The sequence below is a fragment of the Syzygium oleosum genome, unplaced genomic scaffold, assembly GCF_021117445.2.
Source record: "Syzygium oleosum isolate NSW1041296 unplaced genomic scaffold, Sole_v2.1 Sole_v2.04, whole genome shotgun sequence".
In the NCBI taxonomy this organism is placed as follows: domain Eukaryota; kingdom Viridiplantae; phylum Streptophyta; class Magnoliopsida; order Myrtales; family Myrtaceae; genus Syzygium; species Syzygium oleosum.
Genome location: NW_026607488.1, coordinates 7,656,762 through 7,667,446, shown reverse-complemented (window position 1 = coordinate 7,667,446; position 10,685 = coordinate 7,656,762). Strand labels below are relative to the sequence as shown.

The 10,685-nt window shown below is 39.3% G+C and overlaps 2 protein-coding genes across 2 annotated transcripts; both read right to left on the bottom strand.

Annotated features, from left to right (window-relative positions):
- Positions 1 to 342: 342 nt before the first annotated feature.
- Positions 343 to 1,465, bottom strand: LOC115685297 (TMV resistance protein N-like). Its single transcript, XM_030610335.1, has 2 exons — positions 1,127 to 1,465; positions 343 to 606 (listed from the first exon to the last, which is right to left on the bottom strand). Exons 1-2 carry the CDS (start codon positions 1,463 to 1,465, stop codon positions 343 to 345), a joined length of 603 nt encoding a protein of 200 aa, XP_030466195.1.
- Positions 1,466 to 2,996: 1,531 nt separating this feature from the next.
- Positions 2,997 to 10,473, bottom strand: LOC115685274 (disease resistance protein RPV1-like). Its single transcript, XM_030610307.2, has 5 exons — positions 9,913 to 10,473; positions 7,715 to 8,816; positions 7,263 to 7,541; positions 5,330 to 7,174; positions 2,997 to 3,560 (listed from the first exon to the last, which is right to left on the bottom strand). Exons 1-5 carry the CDS (start codon positions 10,440 to 10,442, stop codon positions 3,525 to 3,527), a joined length of 3,792 nt encoding a protein of 1,263 aa, XP_030466167.1. The 5' UTR covers positions 10,443 to 10,473; the 3' UTR covers positions 2,997 to 3,524.
- Positions 10,474 to 10,685: the final 212 nt, after the last annotated feature.

Here is a 10,685-nt window from a genome sequence, read left to right as displayed (position 1 = left end):
CATATTTTCCATCTAGATCAAATGCTTGAACCTTGTCACTCTGCCAACTAATTGTAAGTAAACGTTCATTAATCATCAACTCTGTTTACTTTATCACATATAAAGAAATGTTTCTTGGTAGAAAAGGCAATTCTCAGTACAGGAACGTCTAATTTTCTACTTGGAAACTAGTTTTTGTTCTTTCTTTACCTCTTTTGTTCTTAATATTTCGAGGATCTGTTCGCTTATCCATAACCTATTATGCTCTCCAGGGTTTGTTAGACTTTCTATATGAGTACTTTCCCTTCCAAAGATATCTTAGTTGGTCATGCATCCAAAATTTATTGTTGTCTAATATCCTTATCATGGACATCCTAATAGGTGTATGTATTTGTAAGCTATTTCTTTGGTCATCCTCATGGCATAATCAGCATCAAGAATTCTTCCTATTGCTCTAGAATTAGCTATGTCCAACAACAATTTCTCTTGCAACTTGACTAAGCCATCCTTCGTTAACTCTTTTCGAATGTCTTCAGGGAAGCTGCATCGCTTTCCAAAGTGTGAACATGGTTGGTTGAAGACGACCTTGGCTGCTGCAGTTTTTCCTATTCCATGAATTCTGATGAGCTGCACATCACCAAGAAAACGTTTATCGTCCTATTTCATGACTTCTTCTACCAGACTGGGGGTCGGTCTTTGGAAATTATCCTATTTCATGACTTCTTCTACCAGACTGGAAATTAATCATAAGTAAACGTTTATCGTCCTATTTCATGACTTCTTCTACCAGACTGGCCAGTCCAACTAAATGCTCAGTCATAGGTTTCTGCTTTATCTTCAACTTATCCAAAACCTCACCAACAACCAAATTGATAAGTTATCCCTGGTTGTCAAAAGGAAAGCCCTTCTATTTAATTAATGACAAAAAAACGATAATTAAATTTTAGGATGGAATCTAACTATATGCAAATAATCTGATTAGAGTTCAAGCCAGATGCAATGTTTTTTTCGTTTTTCCTGCAACTTTCTGGATTTGTTATATGATATGTTTAGATAAATTAATATATCAGTCTTGCAATCATTTTTCCACAGAAAATCACATAATTGCAGCACAAGACCAAGCAATATCCTTTTGCCACGCCTTCACTTCTTCATGGAATTTCTTCTCGTGCTCCAAGAGGGCATCACTATACAACCATATCCTAGCGAGCTCGCGGAGGCACCAATTACTGATAACATAATTTCCAGAAAAGATAGGTGTGTAGAGTACGGAGTTGTCAACAGCTTGAAGCAGCTCTCTGTTAATCACTTCCCCTATACGGAGTTCATCTTTGTTCCTGAAGACGCGAATATCTGCATCTACCAAGGCGTGATAGATGCAGTCTATGATTCCATAAGGAGTGTCGGTTCCTCTAAAACTCAGGAACACTTTATACTCACCTCTCGGTGCACCACCGCTGCTCCTGCCGGCTTCTAGGTTCGCCATGGGAGCTTGTTTTACCAGATATCTCTCTCTCAGATGTCCTTACAGAAAAATTATAGGGGTGTGTATACCTAAGCTTTAGAGATAGAGATTCTCAATCTATACAGCCAAGTGAAAGTCACCATCATAATAGTTGAAGCACTAATGCAGACAAACTTCTTTGGTTTGCTTAATCAAGATTACAATATTGCTGTTTTCAGCAGTATTCAATATTTTAAGACTGCTCTTGTTCATGAAAAGTCGTTTGTACATCGGATCGATGGCTTTAAATAAAGTGGGTCGGTCTTTGGAAATTATGATGAGTCCTTGGAAGAACGATAAACTTTAAAGGTAATTGGTGCTTTCCAAGAATCCAATGGGGAGACGATAGGGCCTGCCTCTCGGTCTTCGCTTTCTTCACATGCGGCCTTGTCTTTTTGCCTCCGTTGTCGTCAATTTCTATGAGTTTCTTCACATGAGGAGAACCTATAACATAACTTGAGTATTATGATCTAGCAAGAACGGACTAAATTCTCCTTCTGGCAAAGGATGAGAAAGAAATACTTTTGGCTGGGAGTTTGACATCGAAGAAAAAATTTAGTTGTCATAAGACATATTTGTATCGTTGAATCTGCTCATCTATATATTATAGATTCAGCATGATGCCCACTACATTCGTCATTTTAGATCTATCAAAAATGCAAGAATTGAGTCTGCAATCATTTTTTCCCGGTCGACTAGGATAGGAGGTGAAAGTCTCTTCTATAGCATCCAAAATTGAATTACAATGGGAGGTTCATGTTCTTGAGAAATTTATGATTTAGGAAACTAAAGGCGAAACTCATGTTGGGTTCTGTAGGTGGGTTTTCGTTCCTACACATGTAAGAGCACTCGATCAATGAGCTATTATGCACTCTTTCAAGATGGTTGAGGTGTGAATGTAATGAATAATTTGACGTTTGATATAAATTGGGCCGATTGACACATTTGGTTGGCTCGTAGCTCAACGAGTTGGAGTCATTGAGTGAAAGTCAGCCCACCTAAGCATTTCAAGAGCTCAAATATAAGCTCCCCTTGTGATCTCCCATCACAAGATGTTGAACAGCTGAGACCGAACATTCATCGACAGAATCTCCGTGTGAATCTGAGTTTGGAACCCCCATTTGACTAAAAGTTAAAACTACATTCCTACAGAGATATTAAGTACTTGACAGATTCTTTAGTTGATAACTGCAGCTTCCACAATACACGAGTATCCATGATGAAATGAAAGGCAACAAATCTACCTTGGTCAAATATGTAGCAGATCAGATTTCAAGAGAAAGCAAACAGACTGATAAAACTGAAGACGCCCCTCATCTGCTTACCTATTGCGCTTCTACATATGTCATGTGCCATCAGTCTTGTGCTTGTAATACCTAAGAGAAACTTGCTTTTCTTAACCCCCCATAAGAAATCAACACTCAGTAACTAGTCATTAATTTCATTGAGAGTGCAAAGCATTGGCCTTACAGGTACAGTATGTACCTAGCTTTCTTCCTTCTAGTCAATAGACTTGGGATCAAATAATTTAACAATGAATTAGACATGGCAACAGACATAAGTATCTCTAGCATGTTGAAACTTGAATCTAATTATAATAAGCCCAGAAGCTGAGCGACTCTAATGTTATTACTTTCAAACGCTTGACAATTGATGAAGGAAAAATCGACTCAGAAAAAGAAGTCACGAAACTTGGTTATGAGATTCAGAAAACAAAAGCTGTGAACAGAAACATGACCAGTGGAACGAACTTTCATATCCGTAATGGCAAAATGCACCTATAGAGTATGCAAAGTCATTTACCAAAGTATTCTTTCAATATATTGGTGAACATACAATTTCAGTATTTCGGACACATATTAGAGCAATTTGAAAACAGAAGCAGAACAAAATTGAAGCTTCCAAGGACTCCTTATGAAGGGCTACACTACAGCACCAACTACACTAATAATAAAAAGGAATAGATACTTAAACCAATAGAGTATGGAATCAGTGAAATGACTCCTCATCCTCCTAAGAGCAATAACGATATCTCCTTGAGCTATATGAGACAGCATATGAATCTATACCATGGATGCTGCAACAAAAAAATTATAATAAATAAACAGTCCCAAGGTTTTACCGTAATAAATAAAGCAAAAATGGGGTCGTGAACTTTTTGCATGAAACTAAGCATAGGCAACATTGGAGAATTTTCGCATTCACAACCCAGGTAATCCAAGTTGTTAGAATTCATTTCGGTAACCGCTTCGAAGTTAAATTCCTCTGAAAGACACTTCACACTAATGTAGCATAGAAATGCTTTTAAGATATTCTTAGAGCTAAACATTTGCTTTCTTTGGGTCCATAAACTTGAACCCTTAAAGAAGGCATCCAATAGATGCCTGCTTTCAAAGGCCAGGTCCTTAGATTGTCAGAAATATCTTGGGGCTGGTTGCACGTAAAAAGCTTTGAACAAATGAAGCACAATTTGTGAGAAACTCTCAGCATCCTCAGATTGTCAGTTCTACAAAAACAAGCTTGAATCCTTAATTCACTGCTTGAGGAATTGTCCTCTAGTGAGAAGCCTGTGTCAAGTTAGTCTATCAGCACTTCTTTGCTTCAAACACTAACAAGTGGTTTTAACTAAACCCAGAAGAGGATATGGCAAAAACATTATCAACTCTGAATGGGACTTTCTGTTCAGATTGGTCTGCAAGCACTTATTCGATTGGAGGAATAAGCTGTTGTTTCAAAAGGATTCTACCTTCCTCAAGATGTCTCTAAAATTCAGCAGTATGCAAATGAGGTTACAGACAAATGAGTGGCAGAATAACTCGTCAACTGGAGACTCTCCCTCTCTAATCCAATTTGGATGGTCAGAGTTTCACCTTGGGCTGTGGGTTAAACTTGTGGGGCAGTTTCCCTGTAATGACGCTGGTGATTGCCCTGGATTTATGCTAGCTCTAAGTTACTTCTTCCTCTGTATGAGCAGAATCATTGGTTTTGCTATTTTAATTTTTTAATATGGTTATAACAACAGACTGCAAAGTTGATTCAACAAGCCTACTAGACCTTCCTTCAAACAAGAAGCAAGTCAGAAGGAGGGCAGATGCAAAAGCAATCTATCCGCAGATCGATTAGCTAACCTTGCTTCGAATCAATAAGTCCAATTTAAAAAAATAAATTTAATTTTCTGAGATGATCAAGACATAATATCACATGTTCTAAGAAATATCTACCATCCGAAAATAGGAAAAAATGGAGTCTTTGTCTAATAAAATGCATTGCGAAATGAAGTTTCTTCATACTTCAATTTTTATTGAGAACAGTTTCTTTACAGATGGATTTGTATGGCTCATTAAATATCACCGAGACATGCTATGAATTATGTAGTACACAAAATATGCTCATTAATGAAACAGATAAGTATTTTGTGTGTGGTAAGAGTGAATAGATTGTCATGTTAAAGTAATGTCACTGTCTGAACAAAAAAAAAAGTAACGTCATTATGTCGTCCCAAAAAGGGTAATGTCTTACAAACAGTGTGTGAGATGAAATATTTTATATTACATGCACCACAATATTGTACAAGTGTGAGTTGATTTTCCTATTACAATTATTCTTCAATTACACCACCACAGCATACGAGAAATGGTATCAGTTAAACACCCAATAAACGTCACAGTTAAAGTAAAATACCATAATGAACAATTGACATCAGAACACAAAATACTCTCTAAGTGCTACCAGAGGAAAATACTCTACAGAAAATAAATACAATAAATGGAAGAAATGAACAGGCAGAGGGGAAAGGGCGAGTTGCACTTGCAATGAAGAAACATAAGCCAGGAAGAGAAGGTGCACCTGGTTTGGTCCAAGAAGAATCATCTCTCTGTAGCAATTGAAGGAGACGCACTCAATTTTACGTGGACATAACTCACTTAATGAACCCCTGCAATCCCAAATTAACATCTCGCACTCATCTGGTATTTTCGCACTCGATACATCAATCCACCTTTCCAATGATCCATTATCATCAACAAGCAATCGACACAAGCACTCCAATTGATCGAGGCCCTCAACATCTTGAAGAGCACCGCACTCTCTCATACTCAACGATTTGAGGTTCTTCAAGTTTGACAAACCACCCAATCTTTCCATAGCCAGACACCCATCCACTGAAAATATCTCCAACAATTCCAGAATTCCCACAATTTGTATCTCAACTAGCTTTGGGCACTCTACAACACTGAATTCTTTGAGCTTCTTAAAGGTGCTTGATAGAAGTGACAGTCTCCCCCCACAAAATGTCAGCTCATCACATCCTTGCTCCAGCAGACAACTTAACCTTTCAAAAGATTCGCACCTCTCAATACCCAATCTCTCAAGCGATTCCAAAACACCTGGATAATGAATCTCAACTAGCTTTGGGCAACCAATAACAGAAATTTCATTTATGTTTGACGGAAAGGATAACCTCTCCAGGAGTTCACAGTCCGAGACACTCAAACTTGACAATTGATGAAGCCTATGGAGCTGAATTTCCTTGAGCTCTGATCGTGAGAGTCTGAAAGTTGACAAGTTTCTCAAGTTGGACATGGGTAACCCTGCTGAGTTGAAATTATGGACTCGTAAGTACAACAGAGACGATGGAAGCTCTGCGAGGGATTGCAGGTCTAGTCCACACAAAGTAAGCTTTTCCAGAAAAGAAAAGAAGCCCAGTCCTGTAGGCGGCACGGGGATATTTAACAGGCATAGGTTCAATTCATTCAATTTGGATAAACTCCGTAACCATCGCATGTCGCAAGCTTGTCTTAAGCTTGTTGTGCCTCTAACCAGAGATCCATCAGAGAGGACCAATTTAACTAAGTTAGTAAGGTTTGAGAGATCAGGGACAAATCGCAGAGAACGGGATTCCAGCAATAGATCGGTCAAACTAGAGGGAAGCTCCGGCAATTCTTGAATCTCACTACATGGACTTAAGTCCAGCATTTGCAAGAGAGGAAGCATAACAATTGTCCTTGGCACACTAACTCTTGCATTATACCTCAAAACTAAATAACTCAACATGGACAAATCTCCAATTTCGGCAGGGATTTCACCTTCCAAATTACAATCAGGGGCAAGTAGCTCTTCTAGATTCTTCAATGTTCCAAGAGCATGAGGAAACTTGTTTATCGGATTATAACCCACCCATATCACTTTCAACATTTTTAGATTTCCAATTGATTCAGGTAATTCAATGATTTCTGCAAATGACAAATCCAACTCAAGCAATAATGCCCAGTTTAGATTAGATTTTGGGAGTTCCTTTATCTTTGTTGATGCCATGGATAGAAACTCAAGTTTCGGCAGCCCTCCAACAGAATTTGGAAGTTCATTAATCGAGGTATCCGAAATGTCAAAAGTTAATAGGCATCTTAGCTTACCAATAGACTCGGGGAGTTTCCTCAACCAAAAACAGCTCTCTAAAGAGAAGCGCTTAAGATTCACCAGCCCTCCAATTTCATCAGGCAACTCTTCAAGGGGGCAGCCGTTAATATTAAGGTCAACCAAGCACTTTAACATCCCAATGGAGCAGTCGATTGTCATCAAATTTTCACATTTCTGAAGAGTCAACCTCTCTAAAGTAGAACATCCAGAGACGTTTGGAGTTCTTGTTATGCTAGGACAATCTTGAAGAGATAGAACTTTCAATTTGCATGCCATCTGCCAAAATAAATGAAGCTTCCAAATGACAGAACATCTAATGATTTTGAGAACAAACAATTAGAGAAGAAGTAAACATAGAGCATACCTTGATTAGGCTCCATACATCCAAATCATTGAAGCGATTGGTAGAAAGTTTAAGAACAACTACATTCTGTAGATACGTATGAGCCACCCTAACATCTGGAGGAGGAGAATCCCAAGACATCCATCTTAACTTTGTACGGCAATTCACAAAGTCCCCAACAAAGGTTCCATTGCATAATTTAAGGAGCCTCAGATGTGGAAACCTTTCAAACTCTTCATTTGTAAGTAAGATCTGAGTATGCCTTCCATCTAGATCAAGTCCTTGAACCTTTCCCTTCCTCTGCCCATGAAGACTTGCGTTGATGAGTAGAAGTTTGTTGACAAACAACTATTCTGTTTCACAACTTAAATAAAAGGAACAGGGAAAAGAAAGCTACTAAGCAGACAAGTGAGTTTCTAATAACAGGCAATATGATTTTTCATTTAAAAAACTATTAGTTTTTTTCAGTTTACCTCTTTTGAACTTATGACGTCGAGTATCTCCTCTCTGATCCATAACCTGCTACGCTTCTCAGGGTTTATCGGACTTTCTTGACAAACAATTTCCCTTCCAAGATCTCTTAACTGATCATGCATCCAAAGCTTATTGTTCTTTAATTTCTTTATCAAGGACATATTAACAAGGACTTCGATCCCACGTTGTGGAAAAAATTTACAGTCGGTCCACATGTAAATCGGATCAGTTATATCCTCATTAATAAAAAAGCATGCAATATCGAGAAAAATATGCTGTTGAAACTCATCAAGGACATCGAAGCTTATCTTCAACTTCTTTTGGACCTCCTCCTCTGGTATGCTTCTTAGCTTGTCCAATGTCTCTATCCATATTACTTCCTCTTTACAATAGAGTAATGAGCCTATAACTTCAAGAGCCAAAGGAAGTCCTCCAGTGACACAGACAATTTCTTTTGAAAGGTGGTTGTAATCATTTGGTGGCGAGTCTCCACAAAACGCATGCCGACTGAAAAGCTGAAGCGCATCCTTAGAATTCATCTCCCGCATTTCATAAGCTAGACTTTCATACTTAAATCCCCTAATTTGCAGCAAACTTCTATTCCTTGTTGTGATAATTATTCTAGTTCCCGAATATAAAGAACTTCCAATCAATTTCTCAATTTGTTCGCTCTTATCCACGTCATCAAGAACAATTAGAGCCTTTTTATTGCAAAGCGTTTCTTCGATCCTCTTCATTCCATAACCAACGTCATCAATTTTGCCTATAACTCTAGAATTAACAACGTCGGATATTAATTTGGCTTGCAACTTGACTAACCCATCCTTTTTCGACTCTTCTCGGACATCATTAAGGAAACTTCCACAGTTTCCAAATTGAGAAGATAGTTCATTGAAGATGACTTTGGCAAGGGTCGTTTTACCTATACCACCCATCCCGTGAATTCCAACAAGCCGCACACCACCAGCGTGGATGTCTAAAATTTTTTTTATGGCAGCTACTCGGTCATCCATTCCAATTAGATGTTCAGTCACAGATTTGTGTTTAGTCTTGAGCTTATCCAACACCTCCTCAACAACCAGCTTCGTAAGCTCTCCTTGGCTGTCAACAAGAATATGTTTTTTCAGTAGAAAAGAATGATATATGCTAGTTCTTGTAATCTTGAAGCATGTACATGGCAATGCTACTTCCCAATGCAATCCTATTACACCATCATGTGTCTTTGATGACGATTTGAGGAAAAACCTGGAATACGATACTCTTAATTAACCAACAAATGAACATGAACTAAATAGACAGAGAGAGAAATTGCTATAATAACCTATGTGGTATGGCCATTGGCCTGCATTCACTGGAGAATGAGCATAGAATTCACTAGTCGAATTCGAAGTACATGAACAAAATAACTCTCAACACCTTAGCTACCAATACATCTGAATTCTCACTCTCCGTATATTTCAAAGAGAGCTTTCATATCAGAACTCTAGAAAGAAATACGAAATTAATTCGACTGGGCCCTCCGCTTCCATCGCGTACCTCATCAAAACTCTTGTCATTAGTTACTAATCATTAATAGTCCAAATACACAAAGTGCAGGATGAAATATGTCCCTAAATTTATATCAACCCCTGTTTGGAGTAACATTATTGTATCAGGGGAACTATAACCAAATGGAACTTATTATTCTTGCTAAACTTATAAAGGAAGTGAGACGCATGAGAGAAATCAGCAAGCTCACAGAACCACCAAAACAAGTTCCACAACCTTACGCAGCTTCAGAATTGCAAAACCAATGTGTAAGACAAGACGTCTCGATTCCTTGTTCACTGAGAATAACTGCAGTTCTCGAGTCAGGTGTCTATCAGGTCAATGTCCTTCATCGAACTTGCGAAATTAGGATGGCTTATGCATTCATAAACGCATAACACAACCTCCCAGGACATATTTCAACAATGCAAGATTACTCATAAGACTCAGAATGAAACCAAATAGCAAATTCACCAGGCTTATCAATTAACGGGGAGCAAATTCACAAAATGTCAAAGTTTCTTACCAGAAAGTTTGAATTAACAGTACGGGATAAGAAAAGAACGAAATTTCATTCCCTTAGACGTCCCATTTGCACACACATGAAGATTAGTCTATTAATTCATTATAGAGATGATGCAAAAGAAAGTTAAAGGATCTGCAGAGTTACCCTCCATAATTTTTCAAGCTCCATCCTTTAATTTCATCAACCTCTACAAGAGCCTCTCGCCACGCCTTCACTTCGTCGGGAAATTTCTTCTGATGCTCCACTAAAGCATCGGTGTACACGGAGGTCTTAAGCTTCACATCGTCGGGTTCCACGTCGAATAAAATGGGCAGTATCTTCTTGTTCCCCTTCGATCTAGACGTATTGTCCACGATCCGCGCGAGCTCGCGGAGGCACCATTTGCTGGAGGCGTAGGATCTGGAGAAGATGGGGATGTAGAGCTTGGAGTCATCGATCGCTCGCAGCAGCGCCCCGCTGATCCTTTCGCCGACGCGGAGCTCCTCGTCGTCTCTGAAGATGCGGACCCCGGCGCCGACCAAGGCGTGGTAGAGGGTGTCGGTGAAACCACGGCGAGTGTCGGGCCCTCGGAAGCTCAAGAACACCTGGTAGCCCGCTCCTAGCGCGGTGGCGTCGCTGCTCATCCCGGCCACCGAGGTGGGCATTGGAGGTTCTTGGTCAGCAGTCACAGACATCAGTATTCGAACCTCTCTATCTCTCTCTGTATCTCTCCGTCACCCGACAAGAGGATGGTCAGTACGCTTGCCTATGCTTGGAGCTGACGCAAGCTTGACAAGTGGAGTGAAAGCTAAAACCAACTGGGTTCTCTTCTTCCGTTTAAGCTATACCACCAGAGAGCAAGTGGAGGTCTTCTTCTCGTCACTTTCTTGTCTTGCCATGAACCTCTTTTGACTTCCATTTTGGCCGAACAATCCCAC